At 37.7% G+C, this 25,012-nt stretch overlaps 1 protein-coding gene across 1 annotated transcript in view; it reads right to left on the bottom strand.

Moving 5' to 3' along the window:
* LOC146370454 (ephrin type-A receptor 6-like) overlaps positions 1-25,012 on the bottom strand; it is a 176,807-nt gene that overhangs the window by 118,459 nt on the left and 33,336 nt on the right. The window contains exon 3 of the mRNA XM_084908633.1: positions 16,462-17,125. Coding sequence (XP_084764759.1) covers positions 16,462-17,125 — 664 coding nt within the window. The remainder of the gene's footprint in view (positions 1-16,461; positions 17,126-25,012) is intronic.

A 25,012-nucleotide genomic window follows, 5' to 3' on the forward strand; every position in this document is an offset into this window, starting at 1 on the left:
GTGCACGTGTGGCGTGTGTGTGTTGGACGTTCAGTCTTCAACATGGCAGGCTCCGGGCAGCCAGATATTTGTGTGATTGCTTTAAGAAAGAGAAGCTCAGAGGGAGGCTCTGCACTTCTTGATACTCTGTTTTGTTGTAGATGAGCTAAAAATATAGGGAATACATTATAAAAAATGACTGGAAAGTGAGAAGCCCTAATCAGCTATAAAAACAACAGGTGCTCTTACGAGGACTAGAATATTATCTAGAATATCCAAATATTACAAAAAGGTTATACACAATAGCATCATCATTTCAAAAAACACTACTTTTGGCAACTCAAGATATAGTTGACTTGCCAAAAGGTCCTGCTGCTTACATATTACTCTGTCAGAGTTTGGCTATGGAGCTTAGTTTAACGTATGGGGACCTGATATTGCCATTAAGATACAGCAGTTACTTTTGTTAAAAGCTGGGGCAGCTGTGACTTCTGATAAACACCTGTTTTCCTTGTAGGTGACCCTCCTGAAAAGTTTACACCTGAAAGTCATGTCAAATAGAGGACTAAAAGCCCTTCAACCAAATTCAGTAAAGCTTTTGTTTTCTCTCCCTTTCTTCTTTTCTCTCACCTGCAGAATTCCACAAACAGACTGAGGTTTGCCCCTAATGCACTTTGAAGCAGTATCCTTATGGGGAACTCGCAAAAAGGCTACAGCCCCAAACATTCCCTCCTCTCCTTTTAGCCTGATGACAGAGAGCATTTTCTCTTCCCCGCAGAGCAACCTGCACATGTTAGGAAACTATCCATATAAAACAGACCAAAGTAAGGTGCCAGTAAGTCTCTCTCGGTCTCCTTGAGACATACAGCAAATTCTTTTGTTTTTCCGGGAAAACCAGATGCTATGAAATGTACAACAGACTGAAAACCAATGCAATGAATGAAAAAAAGAAAAGAAAACAACATGAGAGATAGAAGATATACTTAGGGATATATTGCAAGCTGGGAGATAATATTAAAATAAGTTGCTCTGATAAATTACACCATATTTAAATAGTGATTTCTGACAAATGCAAAAACCCCACATGGTTATGCTTAAATTGTAAAAATATGAAAACTGTAAGTCCATAAAGCACATAAAAGTTTAAGGGCTTTGTGTTTTTTTGGGCTGGGATACTTGAATTGGGCAGCTGCTTTCAGTCATACTGTCTCTATCCACTATGACCTATGATGGACTCTTTGGTCTCCTTGACTTTAAAACTAGATCTTAGAAAAACACAAGGTCTTAGTTTGTTCCATGCATTTCAGTCTATTTCTAAATGACTCATCACATCTTCAGGAAAATGAGATTATTATCATACCATCTGTTGGATGTTTAGGGTGGGAGCATATACTAATGTAATGAACTGATAATGATCTCAACATAACACCTGAGACACATGAAACAGGTAAAACAAAAATAGGATAAGCAGAAGGAAGAAAGGTGTGGGGATTACAGCACATAGAAGCCTGGTGTCTTTCAGTGTTTAGTGGAGCACTTTTATGCCTTTTTCTTGTGTCTTTTAATTCTAAATGTATTTTGTGTCCTTTCTCGTGTCTGGGGCTTTGAAAACCACAGCTGCTGCAGGTATTTTTCACCAACAGTGCCATTTCTTTTTAACTTGGATTGATTGAAAGATGACAAAGAAAAAGAAACCGAGAGAGAGAACCAGGTGGCCAGTAAGTGGCCTCTTCATTGATTCTGAATGCAGGTGTCTGTGTGTGTGTGTGTGTGTGTGTGTGTGTCTGAGGGAGACAAAGAGAAAGAGTTATCAGTGTGCGTGCACGACAGCAGACAGACGGTAGTTGCCTGGAAAGGTTTGGGTCTTACACTGTGGGGTCTTTGCGTGCCCTGACACCCACATAATGTTAATTACTATCCATGATCTGGTTGAGCTGCTGTTAATGCTCAGGAGAAAATTATTCCAATCCATGTGCTCATCCACGCACGGCCCTTAGACCAGATGTAACAGTTGTATGCACACAAAAAATTGACTTTGGGAACTTTATTAGTTTAGCAGGTTTAAGGAGGGGAACAACTCTGTTCTGGGACAGCAACCACATAACTTGATTCCAATTTCCAGAGCTCTGGCTTTTTTTTCAATGTTTCCAGCTTTTTACACTTCACCATTACAGTGGATGGACAACAAAACAACTAACAATTACTTTGGGGGATCACTCACAAAGATAATTACAATTTATTTACAAAATATCTCAAGAGTTGCTTATTAAATGCAACATCATTTAACAAATTCTTCAGGGAATATAAAATATATGTAATAATTCATCACCTATGAAATGAAGGATGCATCTTAGAGTACCTTCACAATACTTTATTCTTAAAATTCACAGTAAAATCAATTTTTAGCCACAGAGAGGAACAAACTCAATGAACAAACTGAATGAGCACAGTGCAACTCAGTTAAAGTCCTGATAAGCAAGCACTTACCTGATTACAACTAGCTAAACAGCTAAAACTGTTTCCAGCATCTACTATGACCTTGTATCAGTATAGGGTTTCATGTTTCTTGGTACTGGCTGTCGTTTATCTCTCTCTCTCATGATGTCTTTGGTATAACTTTAATTATTCTCTTGCTGTATGGCACTGGCAATGATACTCTGACTCTATATGTGTCAAATATTTTGCGACATTTCAGGTTTGTCGCTCGAAATCGTGTTCATCTGTAGTAAACTGTCCAGTGTTTACCTCAGGTCGCAAAATGCTATCTGTGAAGTTATTATTTATTTGTGAGAAGGCTTTAAAGCTAAGTGAAAGAAGTCTGATACAGGTCAATAAGTCAATGAAACTCACTTCTGACAGATGTGTTTAAGAGTTTAGGAGATGGTAGTGGAGGAGGAGGCAGATGAAGAAAAGGAGGAGAAAGAGATGTTGAAAATATTCAGCAGATTTGCCCAACAGTTGCAGTACTCAGGAATCTGTAACTTTCTAATATTATTTTATTCATAAAAAATATCTTTGGAATTTATCTTGCGCAAATCTCCACTATATACTGTGTTTGCAAGAATAAATATGCTGTTGGGATGTTCTGTTATAATATTATACAACATAATAACAATATCATACTGATCACCATGATCATTATTACAGAAAGATGATCAGCTGATTCTGGTTCTTTGCAGGATAATGCTATATTGTCTTTGCAGAATAATATGATAATAATGTGATAATACAGTTTGAATGCTGTAGAAGAAAGTTTAGGCCCTTTGCCACACACTTACTGTAGCTTCTAAAGCTCAGATTTTAGGATTTATATGGCATTTATATGGGGATTTCACATAGTATATACTGTGTAATAGTGTCACAATACCATAGTATAATGAATAATGTATTTTTGCTGATTCTTGATATAAATGTATTAATTTATTATAATTTTTTTTCTCCAAATTTCACTGAATGCTTTTGTTTTGAGAAGAAAACGTATTTTCAATAATCTTAAAATGCAGCTATTTGGTTCGCTTCATTGTGTTTTTCTAGAACAATAAAGTTTCTAACTTTTCAACACGTCTGCAATACACTTTAATATATGAATGTCAGTAAAGGTGATGCCACTAAGAAGTGTAATTGTAAACACTTTCATTGTTCTCTTTGACTGCCATACCTTTATTACCCGCTGTCACTCTGAATAAAGACAAGGAGAATGCTTCACTGATGGAGACACAGGCAGATCAATCCCCCATAAAACAAGCTGTATTGGTTTATAAATCAGGCCTCCAGTCTCTGCCTGTGGCTGCTCAATAAGCATACATCAGCTTTAATGTAAGGAGTGGGATGAGCTGCCTACTAGCTGCAGCTGGTAATAGATAATAAAGACGCACAACCGCATAAGCACACACGTACACACACGCACAAACACACACAGACAAAAAAGCACATATGAAAACAAATATGCACAAAGTAAACAAGACAACAAATGCTGATAGCATTCAAAAAGGCATTGAATTCCATGCACACATAAATGCATAAAGTATTCACACAAAGGGCACTTATTGACAACCCAAACACAAGTAATTAAAAGGAGGAAAAACAAAAAGCGAACAAAGTAATATTACAACTGCTCGTCCTCATCCTTCAGTTCACACACACACACACACACACACACACACACACACACACACAAATCTAAATGTAAGACTGCAGTTCTCCTTTATCTCTGTAACTATTGGCCTTTACTTTTATTTTACTGCATTTTGGGGGGCTATCTGAATTTCAGATGAACCGTCTGTTTGACTGGTTGCTGAAGTCTAATGGCACAAAATGTTATCATTGTAAAGAGTAATGACAGTTGAAATGACTGTATAAGGCAATATTCTAACATTGTACTGATTTGTGGGCCAGCACTACCACTTAAATTGCAACCTTAAATAGCACATTGGTGAAAACGCGGAAACAAAAATAACAGAAGAAATACAGTAAGGGTTTTGCATGTTTGTCTCTTAATTTTCTTCCATTACTCCATTACTTTCTTCCATTAATCTTGCTCTTTTGCAGACCACAGTTAGACCAGGTCTCAGTTAAGGAAGTAGAATTTTGTTTGATATAGCTGATGGCTTATTATGGACATCTGCACTGTCCCTCTATTGATATTATAGATTCAGGTCTTTATTCTTTTGTGGGTTCTTGCATCACTAATAGCATCAGAGTAGTATTTCTAAAGCACAAACTATACCCTTTAGACTTCATAATAACAAATGACAAAAATGTGCTATATAATTTCAGACTATTCAAAGCAGTGAGCTGAAAAATATAAATGGAGAAGCAGCTGATGGTCCCATGATAACATCCAAACTTTTACAATGTGCTTATTATTGTAACCATCATGATGAAGGTCCCAAATTAGGATCTACACATCTTTTAAATTTGTTTTTGGCAAGAGTCTAAAGTCATGTAACTCTTCCCCCCAGAAATAAAAATACACAAATAGAAGAGCAGTTACTTTAATGTGAAAGTGAAGTATAAACCACAAGAGAAGTGACTTACCTTCATTCCCAGCTCCTCAGCTTTTAACTTCCTTTCCTCTAGTTAATCTTAGCATGAAGAAAACCCAATTACAGCTACACTACTTTATCCATGTCCAAAATACTCTTCCTGGGGCTTAAGCCTCCATTTTAGCCTGATCAGTGAAGTTGTTAGCATTAATTCAAACAGATTCAGATTCTGAGGTTTCATTGTGTGGCTGTACTTGTTCAGGGGGTCAGCCAAAGTTCAGACCTCAATCCACCCCAAGGGAAATGGTTTCACACCACAGTCTTCTCTCGAACTGACCCAATTCTGCTATCACTGCTTGCCTCATTCAGTGGCTGGATTATGTCTGTCCATGGTACTCTTGTGCATGTGTGTGTGTGTGTGTGCAGTTCCACCAGTGTGACTAACAAGCTTGGCTGTTGCAGTCTGGCAGATTGAGAGACACCTAGTGCTAGTTAAAGCCTTTCGTACCCTGAGGTCATTGGCTCACTTTCCGCACTGGTCATATATGAGAAGATAGAGGGATAGAGTGAGGAAGAGTATAAAAAAAGAGGTGAAACTACTGTCACTGAGCTGACATTTTTGTCAAGTTGGATACACATGCTCACATTTTGCCAAATGGCAATATTCAGTTCAAACAGCAATAAATGTACTCTCAATAACCCCCTTTTGCTGAAGAAATATTACATTTTGATTGACTTCATGTATGGGGATACATGCTTATAAATTTGTAACTGCAAAATATTTAGGACAAAATTGTATGCAAGTAGCAAAACCACCAACTTGTCTTAATAAATGCTTTAACATGGTGATTTTTTTTAACCTAGAGGCAATTTTAGGATTTTTTAAAATTTTGTCCTGTCAAATATCCTGCACAGAAATATTCAAAATCCCAGTTAATTGGCCCTTGTTAAGGTCCTTGTTCTAAGGCAGACTTAGAATTTCTTTGCAAAGATCTTCACTGTTATCCAAAACCAATAAGTCTACTAGTCTGAATTATCCTTTGTGCATGAAAATATGGACAGCTCCAGCTCTGGTGTTTGAGTTTATTGTTCACTAGTGGCAGAGCTGACTGTATTCTGAAGTGTCTTAGTTTAAATTTGTCCAACAAAAAAGAAAAACAAACTTCTGTTCCCATGTCGTACAGCATATATTGCTCTCCTGAGCAACATTTATATAATCATCATGTATGTTTTGATACCGAAACCAGCGAAACAGGATTGCAGTTTACACTTTTTCAACACTATCTGACACGTCTGAGCAGTCCATAAAAGGACTGTGCTGTATTGTCACTTGTGCCACATAATACCTGCTGGCTTAAGTAGGTTAAAAGAGAGCTTGAAAGAGAAATCAGGTGTAAAGAAATAAAGAATAAAGAATAAAATCCTCACCTGACCCACGATGTACAAATGTGACATTATTTCAACACCAAATGGGTATATTTTTCTTCTAAATTGGTGATGCAGGCTTTAATTTTATTATGTACTGAATTTTAATTCTATGGTGCCTTCCAGCTTTTATTTTATCCATACTGTGATTTGTTATTTTAATAGCCATGAATTAAAATAATCAGGAACAAAAAAGCAAATTCACGGTTGGGCTATGCAATATTGTAGTGATCCGTGTGCAGTTATGGACCCAGGTTGCACATTACATAAGCACTTGTATCGTTGACACTGTGAGTCAAGGAGTTCATGCATACAGTCCTTCAGTCTATAGAAGAGAAGCTGGATCGGAGATTTGTTTAGTTTAACTTTAAAAAACCCAATTTAAACAAAATGGTTATTTATGGCATTACAGATGAAACGTGTATATGCTTTAGTTATTGGACACCAGAGTATTATGTTTTTTTTTACTTTATATCTGTTGTGTAAACAAACTGGTACCAAAATAAAATGCAGTCATCACTGAAGCTGAACCCTCAATAACCCCTGTTTTTTCCCCCTCTTCATATGTTTTTCCTTTTTTACTTGGGAGAAGCTGTCTCCAGCTCCTAAAACGTACTTTTATTTATGACAAGTCTGCTCTTCATTGGAGGCCTGTGATGTGTTATCTGGGCCATGTCATACTATACATACCCTTTAATGACTAATTCAGTCTCTTGGCTTATGTACTAAAATAGAACAGGCACAAGGGAAAAGAGAAATCAATTGAAATGTTGCGATGGTTGACAGGACTGTGCTTGAGGAGACAAAAAAAGGAAAAAAAAGAAGAAGAAGACATTAGACGGTGTCGCTTCCTTTTGTTTTCTGACTGAGAGAGTGTGTGGTGTTGAGACATGCAGAAGCTGTATGTATGTATGCAGGGTGCTGGTACGTTGGGGAATTTATTTTTTCAACTGTCTTTGATCACTTTCAGGCTTTGAAGTAACTCTTGGCAAGGAAGGGGGGGAAAAAAGCGAGGCAGAAGTCACCGCAAGTTCACATCGCAACTAGGACTCGCAAAAACTGCAATCTGCATAATTTATTCTTTAAACAGTTAAAATGGAAAGAGATGAGGAGATCTCTAGGTGCCCAACAAACCCGCCTCCTGCTTGACAACCCCAATTAAACACTCTCCCTCTCCACATTTGTTCTCAATTACAGATTGAAGAGCGACAACACGAGAGCCTCAAATGCTCATCAAGTGACTGATTTAAAGAGAGACAGAGGAAGGTAAAGCACCACCAGTCTGGGGAAATGTAATTGATATGTGTTGTAAATGAGCAAATAGAGGCAGCTGCGGAGGAACCATAAAGAAAGAACAGTCATGGTCATATATATATATATAAACACACACTTATCTATCAACATGTTTTTCTTCTCCAAAACTCTTAGCACAGTGGATTTAAATATTAAATAAGATGCATCGTTCTATAAAATGTAATAACAATAATTATGATCACAAACAAACTTCAAACTTTTTCTAGTCTCTTAATTTTTCTTAATACTTAATATTAAACCAGACCGTATTATTATATAACATTATTTATCTTCAGCCATTAGTTCAACACCTACAATTTCTTGGGAAAAAAAAACATCCTTTCAAGGACAATGGGCTATCAAAAGTTGGTCCTCACAGGGATATATAGACCTTACCACCTCAAAGAGATAAACCTCAAAGGTAATTGCATCACACAGAATATGAAGTACTGTATGATAGCTACAGTCAGATAACTCAGACTTGTGGAATATTTTCTATGAAGCAGTTATTCACTACAGGTTTTTTTAATCTTCTAGCGAGAATTTTTAGATGGCAACCTTGCCCCAAATTTCCATTTTCTGAACAAAAAAGTATGTTTGCTTTGACAGTAACTTATTAACCTCAACCACATCATTCTGCACAGTGAAGGTCTAAAGTAAGACACAGTTTTAAGAATTAGTAAGTGCAATTTTCTTTCGGCCTCCAAGGTGAAAACATTCATTCAAAAACACCATTGTATTTTCCAGTGCAATTGAATGGTCAAAATGAGCAACTCAGTCAAATCACCTCTATTTATACATTTATTTAGGTTAGGTTAACAGATTAATTGATTTTATTATAACACACACACGCGCACACACACATATATATATAAATATATATATATATAACATAATGTATCACACTGATTTTTTTCTTAATCTGGAATAATGTCTGATGATTTATTTTTAATATTCTCAGTGATTATTCTCTGCTTATGTGACAGCAGGTAGTGAGGCACAATGAGGCCGTGGCCTGACAGAAAGAATTTACACTGGACATAATTCAAACCACCCCAAGCCTTTAGCAGGGAAACTCAGTGCCTTTTAGTGGTGCATTGAGCTTAATGACAACTCAGGGGGAAATGTACATTAGCATACCAAATGCATCAAGGAGATTTCAATTATATCCTTTGTGGGAGCAGCATAAATAACGTCTAATACAATGACTGTGTAGACAACAAACAAAACCCCAGGCATTTAAGTTCACCCATACTGTGTGATGTCTATTCAAACAAATGTAGATTTAACAGAACTGTGAATTGAAAAAACAAACAGAAATAATCGGAGTGATCAAAGATGCTCTTGTTTGTAATTTTTGGAGACGGTGGATTAGTATGTCAAAATTATTAACGAAGGACAATTCATTGTGACAAATGAGAAACAGGAAATCCGGCCTTTGATATATCCACATGTGCCTTCATCATGACTCTGTTGCTCTTATATCTGCTGCAAGCAATTTTCTCACAATGCAACTGTCAAACTGTGCTCTCTTAAAAAAAAATGCAAGGCATGACATCCTATGGTCATGACATGTCAGCGCTGATGCTGAGTGAGGTGGGATTAAATTCATCAGACAGACTTTGGCCCACTACCGGGGTACATACACACTCTGTTTCTCTCTCTCCCATTCCAGACACTCCCAATTAAGCCTGAAGTGCAATGCTTGTTAAACTAAAACCATCCTTTTCTGAAATGTCACAGTGTCTCCCTGCCGTGTGGCCCGTCTGTAAACAGCTCTGTTGCTGATGCCAGCTTGAACCCCCCGGTGTGTCTCCTCGTGTGTGTTTTGTGAGAGCAAAATTGTCGCTTGCATTAACACACTGTTGTGAATGCTTGAGTGCATATTGGACTTGTTGTTGTTTTGTTGTTTGGTGTGCTCTATGGGTTGTATTTTTATATGTGTGTTTTATGTTATTCATTATGGGAGTCTTTGCCTTCCACCCACGCCCTCATTTGTGTGCATGTGTCTTTTGTGTGAGTATGTGTGTACGTGTGTGTGTGTTTGACATCTCATTTGGGGGAGCTGACAGAGTGAAGGATATGTGCTGTAATTGTTGTCTGACTGTCTTCATGCTGTAATTGAAAATGTCTTATTGGTGAAACTTTTGTCAAGATGTTTATACGAGCATGCCATTTAACATTAACACAGCTGGTCCTTTTACCTGTGCAATTACTTAAGTGTAGCCCACCTCTGACACTTGACGTAGAGCCAGTGCCATCCTGGAACTGGGTAAATTACCATACCAATTGCTTGGTATGAACAGCTTGTTCTTAAAACAATAGGGCGATGGATTTTTGAACTCAAACTCCATCCATCTATTCATCCATGGTATCCATGGTATCCAGCATCCATCCATGTTCCCAAGCTGCCTTCCCTTTGTGTTCTGTGTGAACTCCTATTTTGTTGGACTTTGTATCAGCCAACATAAAGGCTTGCTTTCCTTTCTTAGGCAAACAAAGCTTGACAGTCAGATATCCAAACCATCTCTACTGACTGCTTTCACTGCTGCAGAGCAGCACCCCTACTTTGAACCACCGCCCAGTGACTGAGCTGATTACCTTTTCTCTAAGGGCAGATCTTCTTTGGAGGGAACTCATTTCCTGTTCATGATCCTATTCATTTGGTAACTACCTGCAGCTTGTGGTCATCTGTGAGGGTAGTAATGATAACTTTGAAGATAATCATCAGCTTTACCTAGGTACTTGAAGTCCACTTGAGGCAGAAATTCATCCTCTATCTTAATCAGGAAATCTTTTTTTCAACAGTGTAAGCTGGACATCACTGCTTGATGTAGCCAACAATAGCAAAGATGTGATCCTGAGACCAAAGACAGAAGTTTGACGTTGTATAGGGAGTAAATGACATTACAGGCCCAATAACCAATTCTCCAGAAGCACCAGTTACACACACACAGGGACATGCCTTTTCCAAGTCCATAAAACACATGTAGACTGGAGGTGTGTACCCTCCAATATTTAACCTCCTAAGACCCGAACTCTTCCACGGCATGCATTTTTAATCTCTCTTTGATATTTGGACATTTTGGGACCTGATGAATGTGAAAACAAAGAATTACCAGATTTGTTTAACCTGATTTCTGTTTCTAAGAAAAATGAGAGCCACATATGAGGATATTCATTTAAAATTTCGATAGAACAGTGGCAGTATAATGTTCTCGTAAGTGGACATCAGGCCCTTGTAGAGCAAAATTGAGTATTTTGGTCTAAATAACCCAAAAATGTGATGTCCACATATGTGGACGCCAGGTCCTAGGAGGTTAAAGAGCTTGTCTGCTGTCTCAAGATGATTAACCTTAAAAAAAGACAGGAAGCTTGGCTGGTTTATATTTAACAGATTATAAAACAGTACAGGTTGGGTCACAAACTGTCACAGTATGTTGTGGTATTTTTATTTCAAAGGGTGTCCATTATTATTTGAGTGATGTGCTGTTCAGTAATTCTAAATGTATGCTGCACAACATTAGTTGTGTGCTAGCTTGCTTTTGCCCAATCATCAGAGGGAAGATTCACTGTACAACAACCTAAAACACAGGCAAACATATAAATAAAAGCACACAGACACCCTGTGATTACATTATTCATAGCACTGCTGAGTGCTCTTACACAGAGTCCGAAAACACATGATGACCTGCTGTACAACACTGAGTGATAACAGCATCAGCTAGATTGTCTTACATTGAGAGGGAAAGATGATGAAAGTGAGTGAGAGAGAGATAAAGAGAGACACTGAGAGACTGAGCTCTTCATCCAAGAAGATGTATGTGTGCTCTTCTTGCATTCAGTCTAGTTGCCTAGAGTACTGCTAATGAGCAGGTGGGTACATATGTTATACATCATTAAATAACAGCCTCTTGTAATGCACAACAAGGACATGCCGAATGCACTCAAACATACACATATTAAATATTTACATCAAGAGAAAAAATAAGGTATAAATAAGACCATAAATAGATCAGCTAAGATGCAAATAGTAAATGGACTGGTTTTTACAGCATATAGTGCTTTTATATTCTAACATTTCACATGCCTCATTCACCCGATAACACCATTCGTACAAACACTTTTTTCTATGATTAAGTTTCTGTTTAACAGTCACGCACACTCGCCCTCCGATTCAGCATTTTACCAAAGGATACTCAAAGACTGGAGGAGACAGAGATCGCATCACCAACCTTCTGGAGAGTACATTACCTGCTCTACCTCCCAAACTACAGCCAACAACATGTAAAAGCCACAACAACCAAAATAGTACAGCGAGTGACTATATGAATTCAAGTTTACTCTATAAAGACCATTGCTTACTTCTACATATATGTATGGATATGGATATATATCATAATTACATCAATTTTGACAAGATCCCCATCCTCCAGCAAATTTCACTTAAATTTTAAAAAAGCGTATTCTTATGCGTATGCATTTTTCATATACTTCATTTAAAGACTCGTCTCATTTGGCCCATATAATATTCCGATTTAAAAATCTCAATTTTAAAGAACATTTTAAACCCATTTATATCAGTGTATATGTGGAAGAACATGCAAGCAGTAATATGGGTTATAGGCATTTATTAGCCTCAGTCTTACTGCAGCACACTGGCACTTCATCCAGGTAATGGACAGGAGATTAAAATACTGCTGTGACCAAAGCCACTGAGTCTGAATGAAAGAAAAAGATTATTTGACTTAAGCTGGGTGGAGAGCATGTCCTTCATTCTCACCTAAGTGGAGTAAAAACATTTATTCAGGCTTTGAGCAGTTTATCTCTTCTTTGAGATGACTGAAGGTTTACATGGTTGTCAGATACTCCAGCTTCCTCCCACAGTCCAAAGATATTCATGGTAAGGCTAAATCTAAACTGAATGTAGGTGTGAATGTGAGCATGAATGGTTTTCTGTTTCTGTGAGTTAGTCGTGCGACAGACTGGTGACCTGTTGGAGGTGTACCCTGCCTCCCACCCTGAGGCAGCTGGGATGTGCTCTAAGCCCAAGAAGAAAGAAATGGATGGATGGATGTTTGCCTGATATCTGTGTATGCTATTGCTGTAGGGGTTATCAAAGGAAAACAATAATACAAAGTAATCTGCCGTGTACAAAACTTGAAGAAGATTTTACTGATCAACTGATCTCAGTCTGAGATCTGATAGATTTAAAAGATTCCATTTTTTTTATATATATATATAACTTCCAATTTTCAGGAAAGAGACAGCTACACTTTCTTCCACTAAATAGTTTTGTTCCATCTTCCAGTTCTATGCATAACATTTAGACTTCAGTGAAAGTGACTTCCTTTTAGCATGTGAAATGTTAGTTCTGTATTATAGCAACAACTAGCAAGCAAATAGATATGACAAAGACATTAATCCTATGCTTTTCACATATTTATGAATGGGATGCTACTGGAATCACAGGTTGTTCAACCTGGTCATATCTGCTACATAGGAAGGCAGCTGTTGCATTTAAACTACCAATTTGTTGTAAACTAACACTTGAAAGATTACTTTAGCCAGCTACCTCAGTCTTCTCCTTCAATGCCTAAGGTGCTCTAGTGGCACTTTGTGTGGGGGCTTTTTAATAACTAATCCTGTTTGAATGCTGGAACAATGAACAGGAGCTGCATTACAGGGCTGACATTGCAGTAAAATGCCATCACATTGCCCAAAGGGCTAGACTTAACCCAACTGTGAAATATGCGCCTTTGAGAGCAAGGGGTTTAGGATAAGGAGAGGAAGAAGGAAATTACTTTAATTTATTGTGCTTTAAGGGGCCAACGTCGATACTGATAGGTGGCAGTGTTGAGTCTGCTTATGTTTGTAAATGGCACTGAGCCAAAATGTCTGTTCTGGTTGATTTAGCCCGCCACCTCATGAGTCTTCTTCAATGACCAAGGTGCTTAACTACTTCTTGTGATTTTTATGTGACATGTAGTTCTTCCAAAGATTATATTCAAATCAGACTAAATGGCATGTAATGTAATTACATGTATTTTCCCCTATGTTATATATATGTCAAAGATGAAAGGCACAGGGCCAACAGCAGGGATGCACCACATTACTCCTTTACCTCTTAAAGAAGAGATAAAGAAGAAGCCCACAAATCCATCACAAATTGTTCTGCCTCTGCTAGCTTTTTTAGCACTCAATTAACGCATAAGAAATATTAAAGGAGCAGAATGGAAAAATCATTTTAGGATAGACGCACTCTAATCACAGCTGCAGTTTCACCCCTGGCCTGTTGATTATGATGCAGCTGCAAGTGCAGCTGGAAAGCCTCCCTGACCTGTGTCACAAGATGAATTGTAATCAACTGTGCAAGGACATCTGGTTCTGAATGGTGTGAGAAAACCAGCGAAATGTCTCAAAAGTGTTTTTTAAAAGGCTGTAGTCTATGGTGATTCTTTTTTGGAGGGAAACAAACATGTACAATGGCATCTAATTGTACCAATATTTCTATAGATTATGCATCTTGATCATTCTGGTAAATCTTACATATTTTCTTGATCTTTACAAAACTAATTGCACAAGCTTGGATTACTTTTTAAGAGCCAGTGTCTTTTGTTGTGCTAAACTGTGAATTCAGATCAGTTACTAATTTAAAATGTGTTCTATATCCATGATATTGTAGTATATTGTTAGTTCTTAGGATAAATATTAGTAGATGCTTTCATTCTTTCATTTGTTAAATGTATAAAGTTAAAGTCCATATTATGGTTTTGATAAGTTGCAACTTACAAGTACATCAGGACACCTTTTAGATTGTGGATCTGTCTCCTTTGGATTATAGACGTGTGTATCTGTTGACCTGACATCAGGACTTTACTTGGTTTGAAAAGAAGTCACATTGGAACTTCTTGAAGGTAGCATTCCCAGTGAGCCGTGCTGTCAGTGATAACCCAAAGCTCATATCAGAGAGCTGAGGATCAAGCTGCTACCAAGCCAGCTGAGGTAATCTGTCACACCAAGGTAGCCACTGAGACAACGGGTGGTAGAATACAGATATACACAACAACATTCCTACACACATGACTCATCACAACACACATAGACACATGTTCACTTCTCTGTATATATAAAGCACCACGACACACACATGCAAAACACAATTCTAAAATCCTGTGGTGAAGCTTTGGTGCCTGGACCAGCTTTAACACTGGACCCAGTATGATGTTTCACTTTATGACTGCTTTCTAAAGCTTCACTCATTATACTAAATTTTACAAGCACACAAATTACCACAACAAGATTATCATGTTTGGATTTTAGCAGCTAGTAAGGAAAATATGTGCTTTTCACCAGAGCACACAGAAAAACACCTCTGCTTTCATAACCCTCTCAATTGTTTAAACTTTGTGTAAAAATAAACAGCCTACTCACTAATCTTTCATAAAGCAAAACCAAAGTTACTGCAGAGTTTAGTTTTGTGAAAATGTTTTCATATGAATTTAAACAGTAGCCAAAGGGCAAAAAACACTGAAATTTTTCAAAAAATGCTTTAAAAAAGCCCTAAAATTAGAATGCATTTGATAGAAAAACAACAGACTAACTAAAATATGCAGTTTTAAGCTGCTGAAACAGACACTCTCTTTCTCTCGCTCACACACACACAAACACATACAAGTACAGCCTTAGATAGCATCAGGTCCTCTCACTGCTACCATAATAACATTCATAATCATTCAAAACCTTTCACGTGACTTCACCTCTGTTATCTGAGAAAATTAGCAGCTAGTAAAAATGTTAAGACAAACGACAAAAAATTATGAGTAATGAGTCGAAATGAATAGGGAAGGTCAATAACGGTTAATAGGTTAATAGGAAGGCTAATAAATAAAAATAATAATAACAACAATAACATTATGCAATTGTTCGACGTTTGAACCAGCAAGAGTGAGTATGTACGTAGACTGTGGGGACTAGAAAGCGTTCTCTAGTTGTTGCATGTGATGGTACAATGGGAAGTAAATTGTACTGAAGCACTGCAGGTTTCATATCATCATCTGTCCACATTGCTTATCTTTCTGACTGGTGGATGCATCAATACTTATGTCGAATACATCAAACAGAAATATGACTTAGAATCACACTGACTGTCTTACCATCTTGATAAACAAATGGTGTAGAAATGAGGCAAGTACAATAGCACAAAAGTTAGAATAGTGCACATTTCTACTTGTAAATATTCGTATTTCCTGACTGTATAATTGCAATATATATATATATATATATATATATATATATATATATATATATATGTCCTTTTTTACTATATATATGTTGTAAATAAACATTGATGGTCAAAATGAATTGAAATTACTGCTGCTATTTGCATTTAGGTGAAGTCTGAGATTTATTATCATTCTGACCACTTGAGAAAGAGAAATGTAGGAAATAATTTAATAAAGGTGGGTTTAATTAAAGTCAAGGTTTGGTAAGGACATCTAAGTAAAAGCTAATTAAGAACCAAGAACAAAACATTAGTATTAAGACAGTCTAAAAACAAAACAAGCCTTTTTTCCAATTAGAGGCTGCTAACAATAACCCATGGGCAAAGCATTCAGCTGCAGGGTTCTCATAACCCTACAGCAGCGTCACCTTCACCAACAATTCTTTTTCTTTCAGAGCTTTGGAAAGACTGACTAAAAACGTCTTTGAGTTCAAAAAATGCTTCACTGAGAAGAATGAAAAGCAAGTTAAAATATACAAAACTTGGAAAACTTACCAACACATGAACCATCAATCTCCTCATACCCAACGCTACAGACACATCTTCCCAGGGGAACCAACCAGTCTCCATCAGCTCCACAGAACAGTTTGGGTGTGTCTCTTTCTTCAGCATGGTCAACACAGGCCCCCCTCACTTCCACCAGTGAAGAAGAGTCCACACGGGGCACTGTGTCTGGAAATGAGGCCAGGTTCCTCAGTGTAAATGGACATTTCTTATAGTAAACCCTCACAGACACTAATGCAATGCAAGCGCCAATGTCCTGGAAAGCCAGATAAAAGCCTTTCCTGTTTATGGGTCCCACCTCCCGCACCTCCGTATTGAGCTTGAGGATCCGATCTCCAAGATCCATCTGAGTAAAGCTCTCATCAGCAGCAATGGTGTCAATCTTGGTGTACTGCGCAGGCCTGAACTTGACACCGTGTGCCTCATCTGTCTCATGATAGAATAGATTGAAGGTCTCCTTGCAGGTGCCAGACACCCAAGGGATTGAGTTACAGTCGCGCAAGGTGAAGCGGAGCTCCACGTAGACCTTCTGGGCTGCCTGTCGTGAAATCCAGTTGGAGCGAAGCCAGTTGTTTTGGTTGGGCTCCATCACATTGCAAACCTGGAAAGTATGGATGGGTCGGTTGTGCTCGTCCATCTCTGTGATTGCATCCCACTAAAGGAAAAATAATAAGAGTGTAGAGGGTCGGGGAGAGAGGAGGGAAGAATGGGGTAAAAGGGAGGGAAGAAAAAGAAAGAGTTAGTATTAGTATTCAAGATCTGCTAGCAGGCCTCACAGGTCATAGCATTCCATACAAAACATGGGCAAAATTAGCAACATGGTTGTGCAATATTAATTTAGTCCCAAGTGTGGCACTGAAGGAAAACTGTGTGGTCATTTCAAATCCCAAGATTGATGCTATACAGAGGACAGACGCAATCTGGAAATTATAATAGCTTCCTGCTTCTTTCTGCTTCTTTATGAGACACTTTGTTTATATTGACTGTATTCAAACCAAATTTGGACAGTAACACATTTAGTTCCTTCAGTGGGCTGGTTTCAGTCATTATGCAAATGTACTGTTTATAAGATTGGGGAAACCTGCAGTCAGCTGAGACTGAAGAAGTCACTTGGATGAGTGACGAAACGTTTCTCCCACAAAACGCTACGTCCAGATGAACAGAATCAACTTTTGGAGAACACATTTAGTTGTTCAGATATTCTTCTCTGGATTAAGGTTAAAGAGAGTGCCAGCAAGACCATCTCAGTCCATACCACATTCAAGTAAAAAAAAAAATCATTAACAAACTAACAATCTGTTTTCCTCATATTCCTAGAGGTAGGTTTTCTCCTGGTATGATGTCGAGCTCCAGCTGCCTAGTCATCAGCTCTGCAACTCCCAGGTCACATGATTAGGAAGCATTGCAGCTTTGCAGGGTCATTAGGTTACCTGTCCCCATGTTGATGGGAAAGAAGTTAATGGGGGGTTTTAGCCTCCTGGTCCTGCAGCACTCTCAGGTTTTATTAGAGTGGGGACTGGCTACATGGGCGACCCCAAAACCACCCAACATCGACCTCAAAGAATCAAATTACCTGCCTGGGAAAAAAGGGCTCTCAAATCAGTTCGCTTACAATGCAGCGTCAGACTCTCCACGAGCTGCAGAGTTTGCCCTTGTGTGTGTGTTTGTGTATGTTTGTGTGTTGAGGTTTATATTTAGACTCATATTTACGCCACTTACCTCATAGGTTTTACTGTATATGACGATATATGGGATCTATTTTTACCCATCACTGCTGCTGCTACTGTTCCCATTACTTTGCATACATTTTCCTAGATGAAACACTTATGCATGCATACATAATTTTCAGACAACGAAAGCTCAATTCGGTCACTGTGACTTCTCCAATGAACCTTGCTTGTGCATTGCAGTATGCACAGCTGTCTACTTCTTTGAGTCAAACACTAAAATCAACACTATTTTCAGAGATGTGAGAAATATGCTCGAAGGTATGGAAGACCATGTATAAAGCTTTTAATTACCAACACATTAACATAAGTAATTTGAGTACATCAAACATACACACATTTCATGTTCCCTTTCTTGGGTCTGGGGGGAGAGATGCCTGTTCTAAACGAGGGCTGGAAAATAGCTCGTTTATAGGCAAACAAAATCCGGAGGGTTGAGATAGCGCTGGTGGTTAATTTACCAATACTATTTGCCTGATAAGCTTGCACATTTAATAAGCTGTTTTTTCACTTAGATAAATATTACCTCTTGATGAGAGTAGTAATCAAAGCCTAATGTTTGCTCTCACATACTCATTATCCTTTTTAATAACATGTTCTAATTCAATCATCCAAAGACAGCAGGTTTTAATCTGCTCTTCGCTCAAGGTGTAAACGTAGCATTACAGTCAAACAAATTGAGTTTGATTAAATGTGATGTTGCCATCAAAAGTACACACTAAATCCAGCTGGACAAAGCGTTTCTGTTGGGGCAAGGCATAAAGATAAAAAACAAAAACAAAAACAAAAAAAACAGAACATGAAATACTTAAAATATTTGCATGAAAATATTTCCATGAAGAAGCTGAAATGAGAAAAAAAAATCAAAATAAAAACAGAAAGAAATAACTTTGAAAGAAAAATATGGAAAAATGCAGAAATAATAACAACTGACTTGGAAAACAGACTAACAGATAAAAAAAGAGAAAACATGGATCATTAGCTTCCATATATAAAAAATGTAAGTAGACATATGGAGTTTACTCTTTGTTAAGTCCATATGGATTCACTGGGATTCCAAAGCTTTCAGATATGATTTCAGAACCGTCCTTTGTGATAAAATCTATGCCATGGCTCCAGACAGAGAAAAGCCTGTTAATGACTCCTTTGGGATAATCAACAAACTGAGCACCAAAGGACTATGGAAATGGACATGGAAATTGTTTTCTTTCCTAATACCCACATTTTTTTTCCCAATGCTAGGTGACTGCATCGCATTATTCTCCCCTTGAAGAGAGGAAATATTTAATCAGTTACTTTTTGTTGTCTGTCTGACATTACTGTCAAATTTTGTGTGATAGTAGAAACTAATAACAGCTCGAGCTGATTTAATTTTGGTGAAAATTGGGTCAAGGTCAGAGTCACAACAAATTTCAAAATCAGTAAAAAGCTTACCCACATTTTTTATGAATCATCTTTAAATTTCACAACAATATACAACTTATTTGAACTTGATCATCACTGTTAGGTCTCAGGGACAACCTTCACCTTAAAAATCCTCGACAAAAAACGCATCGAGTGATATCATATGAAAGGGCATGGGGAGAGCTGTACAACACACTTTTGGTTTCTTCAATACGATACCCAAACGACATAACAATGACCAATGATGCCATAAAAGGCTGATGTCATCGTATTGCAATAAAACATCATTAAAACACTAAAGTTTTTGTATAGTCCTTGTCTTTCTGGGGAGTTACACTCCCTGAGTGCTCTTGTTTAAGAATGTACACTTGATGCTGACAGCGAGCATCTTTCTGATTCAAGGTCTAGTGATTTAAGATATTATGCAAACCTGTCTGTCTGTCTGTCTGTCTGTCTTTCTTTCATTTTTTTGCCACTGAATCAACTACAGATCATGATGAGTTTGCTCATTTACCACTGGCTGTTGGAATTTCTGAAATCTTTTGTTGGGATGTCAGCTAATGGTGTACTTGCACTAGTCACAGCTGGCCCTGTACGTGCTAGCATGCACTAACACTGTGTCTAAGAATCAGACTGCTGAGATAAACTGTGAGTATGCTCCAGTTTGTCTCAACATTTAAACTGTTTTTCATGCTGCCCTCTCTTTCATGCACACTTTTAAAAATCACCTTTTTTTTTTTTTTAGAACATAATAAGGCTAATATCTGATGGTTTTAAAGTGGTAAAACACTGTCCTGTATCATGTCTCACAAATCCTGCCAATTATTTAACAGTGATTTTCATGGAGCCATCTGTCACTAAGGAAGTGCTGAAGTTCCATGTTTGAGTAGATGTATACTAGGGTTGTGCCACATTATATACATTTTAACATAATAAAAATCATGTTATATTGTGATATCATTGCTACAGCAATCCATGCGTTTTCATTTCTTAAAGACAAAGGACACAGACGAGACAACAAGACAAGCCCTGGCAACCCCTGACATCAAGGACCATGTGTCAGCCTATGATAATTTCTTCATTCATGAGCTCCTCAAAGTAGTCCTTCCATCTCCTCAACGCACTCTCTTAATTAGTGCATTTCCATCTCTGCCCTTACCCTAATGCACTGTGCATCCTTTCCAGCTCAATCTCTCTGCCTAGCCATGCCATAAAACTTCTTTTCCTGCAATGTACAAGTGTCAATAAATGTTCAGTATTCTTTCTCTATATCAAACAAACTATACTTTGACAGTGTTTGAGGATGGTACAGATCATCCAGTGTGATTAAAATCCTATGCATAGTTTAAAAATGATAAAGAATCATCAACAAACATTTATGACTCTTAACTTTCTGTCACTCATATTCAAGACTGATGCCCAGCTTACTCTGGTTCTTGCTCCAGCATTTAAAGTTGCTGATTCAATCATCCCTTCGGGTTCTTTCAATCTTATTTGACCACTTAGTCAGCTGTTGACCTGCAGTGGTGTCTGTAGGAAGAAATGTGCATCAGCACAGTTGAACAGTGGTAGGTGCTTTACCTTAGAGGAGCAACTGGAGAAACCCAAATTATACAGGATAACGCTGTGTCCTAGTTTAAAGGGTTTACACGTTTGGGATTTTATGTGACTATACCAATGGCTTCTAGCTCAAACCTAAGAAAAAACATGTAATTGTTATTTGGTAATTTGACACAATAATGTATTTGTCAGAATTACTAAAACTAATAAACACCTTCAGGCTTTGTAAAGTCTCATTTATGTTAAGGATAAGGATGACATTTGAAGTGGTGTTAAGTGAAGACCCATGTTAAGTGTTGAACAAGTCAGCGACCCATTTAATCTTAATGTATTATGTGTAAATACATGGCTTTAGTGACTGCTAAAAATGACAATTGAACAAGTTCTTTGTGTATGCTTGCCCACACAAAGATAGCAAGGTCAAACATAGCCCTCAGTCTCTCTGAGCAGGATATTTTTATAGCACACCAAGGCACTTCTTTCCTGATTGGACTCATGGTAACAGCTAATATTTCATAAAATATAAAATCCTTTCTATCAGACAGGATTTTTAATGGGGAATTATTGAACAAGAGACATGGGGCTGAGGAAGAAAATAGAAAGCAGCAAAGGGAGGACAGACAAAGAGTTAAGAGTTACAAATGTGTGGTGTTCAGGAGATTTAAGAAAACTACTAGAGTTAGTGGCCAATGAAATGAGCCTGAATGGCAATGTAGATAAATCAAAGTGTCCAGTGACTGAAAGATTGAGGCAACGATATCAGAGCGATTCATCTCAGAGGGGCAAAACAATCCATTGTGATAGAAACACGCAGCTGTTGAAATCCCCGACTAAACACCATTCACAGCTGATCCACAAGACCTCCAAGACTTTGACATTTTGTCAGCTAACTGATAATGTCAAGCAGCTTTGTGGTGGCAGCACTTTAAAATAAGTCGCTAGAGATTTGCATTGTGAAGCTGGGAAGCAAAGCAATAACATGTATTTCCTCTTAATTATTTCAAATTCCAGTGACAGCGTTGCCCCTTTGGGCCAAAGCCTGCAGTCCACTCACCACCTGCAATCCCCATCCACACTCCACTTTATTACTGCGTGTGCTGCTGGTTTGTAATCTCACTGTTGGATGACTTCTTTTTCAAAGTGCCAAACTTTAAGTCTTGGTTGGACACCTCACTACCTTGCCATCCAGCCCTAACATGCATAATTGAAAAATGGCCAGAAAATGTGGTTGATTGATTGCAGCCTGGGACCAAGGCCTTTACAGCCCATCTCTCTCACCCATGCAATCGAGCCAGTCATTTTACTGGCCACTCGCCTGGGGGTGAGCTCCTTTTATTAACACTGTGAAATCCAGAGCCCTATTGAGAGTTACACTTTTAACTACAGTGTCATAACCAGCTTGGCTCATCTTCACTTGAAATGAAATATTTAGTGATCCTAAACATTCCCACTACTCGGTTGGATTTGAGCCTGTAAAGAAAAAAAAAATTAAAGACTATTTTAAAATCCAAAGTCCCACTGTGCGAATGATGTGTTATGACCAACTATAAAAGACTTAATAATTATAATACTGACATTGGGGCAGGTTAAAGAGCAATGCTTTAATGAGAAGATTAACTTCTTTTTTAGATTTGGTTAAAAACATAGTGGAGTTTTCCAAAATACACTTAATATATGTAGAATCTAAGAAATACTTCCAATTTATTTTCCATATATTCTTTATCTCTCGTAAGCATAACACATACTGTGGAAAAACAGCAAGGCACTAAGGAGATTTTATCCAGAGCACTTAGTTGCTGCACATTTTGTAAGTGTGAACAAACCAAGTAGTGGGAGTTAAGTGGCCACTGGAGATAAAACTAGCAGCTCTTACACGAATACCATGAGACGGTGTCTGTGCATGTGTAGAATTGTAGAAATTTCCTAACTAACATAGACACAGATTCAAATTCAGTCACACAAAAATGTACAGCCTCAACTCCAACGACATGGAACTTACCAAATTTAAGAATCCTTAAATATATTCTGGAAACATAAGAAGCATTTCAGTGACTAAATAATTAACGAATTAGTAAATTCAGTCCAATCTATCATGCTAGGACGTTGCAGGGGGATCTAAAAGATTCCAGGGACAAATAACAAAAGTCATATGGGATCCAAACAAGACCCTGACATTAGAGAGAATACGCAGGTGTTCACCTGGGCCACAGGAGACTGTATCTGAATAAATATTCAAAATGTATAACTAAATGTCCTGTTGCCTTGCTCTTTCTACACAGAGAAAGCATTGATTTTGCTGGTTGAATGCTGCCCACACACACAAACACGTGCAAAAAAACGCACACTGTGTCAAAGGAGTTGGGAGCCGATGTTTCTAGTCTCCAAAGACTCCTCTGAATTACAGCAGAGATTGGCAAAAAATGGAAGTGAAAGAGAAAACTGGCCAACATATACACCTACAAGAAGTTATATTTAGTTACATCATTTCTTCGACACATTTTCATTTTCATTTCTTTTCTTGTCCAAACATCTCAATGCAAAGCTTTATAAGACACACGCATTACAGTAAGTAATTGTCTCGCTCCCTCGTGTTTCTCTCTGTCTTGTGAAAGAAACTTTTAAATCTGGCTTTTAATAAAAAAGTTTTTTAGTTTACTTCCTTAAGAAATAAACAGTCACTTTACAGTGTATCCACTGATTTTTTTTTCTTTAGAGACAAGAAGTGATCAGCTGTTTTGGCAGAAAAAAATCTAATTAAATTCCTATAACAGATTGTTTGGTGCTTTGTAAGAACCACACTGTTTCTTGAGGTTTGCCGGTGTTTATTTGCAAATGCTGTGAAATTTAATAACATATAATGTTTCTCTTCCCTCTCCTTCCCTCTCTTAATGCCTTACATCTTAACAAATTACTTTGTGTTTCTCTTTCTGTTGTTTTCTTTCTTCTGTCGTCCCTGTGCTCTTTTATTCTCATGCACTCACCTCCTATGAATGTGTGTGTTCGTGTTTTGCCACTGTCACTTGGATTGAGAGATTTATATTTAATTGTAGAGCGTCCCTCTGCAATGGATGAAAAGACACCACCACCACCTCCCACACACACACAGCAGTAATAGTTATTAGAGAGATGGATTAAGAGCCTTAGCTCACTAGGGAACATGATGGCAGATATTTGATGTTAAGAAAAAAGGCACAATAAGAAGAAAGTAAAACAACTCAAAAAGGGAAAAAGTAAAAAACAAAAGTACAAATTATTATTTTCAGGCTATTTTTAACATGTGAAAATTAATAATTACCGGCTGAAGCGTTGTGACTGCAAGATAAGTGAATAAACTTTTCTCCCCCTTCCTAGTTTAGTCATCATTTAGTCTCAGAAGCTACAGTTAGCATTTTTCTATATTGAAATCACCTCATTAGAACCAACAGCAGGTGAATTACTCACAAAATTATGCTTGCATAATATCTAAACATCTTTCCAAATTTGTCTTGCACAAACAGAAAAACAAAATTGGTGTATAGCGTAGAAGTATAGCTAACCTGGCAGCTGCACTGCCCCACATTCAGACCACATCTTTGCACTTTTGTCTGTGTGTATGCATGAGGAGAAAAGTGTGTATGTGTTCACATAGTGTATCTCTATGTGTGTGCATTAGGAGTTGGTCTATAGAGGGCTCATTATGGACAAGTGCCGAAGCTTAATTTGGGAGATTCCGTCAATATCTGGCAACCTCAGTGGGCCATTGTATTCAACTGTGTGTCAACAAGAAAATCAATACTTTGATTGGAGAATTATGGAAACTGATTTTTACTGTGTACTTTAAAACTTCCAATTAAATTACTGATTGTGTGCCA

Source organism: Perissodus microlepis, chromosome 16, assembly GCF_051167445.1.
Source record: "Perissodus microlepis isolate ML-2025 ecotype Zambia chromosome 16, ASM5116744v1, whole genome shotgun sequence".
Classification (NCBI taxonomy): domain Eukaryota; kingdom Metazoa; phylum Chordata; class Actinopteri; order Cichliformes; family Cichlidae; genus Perissodus; species Perissodus microlepis.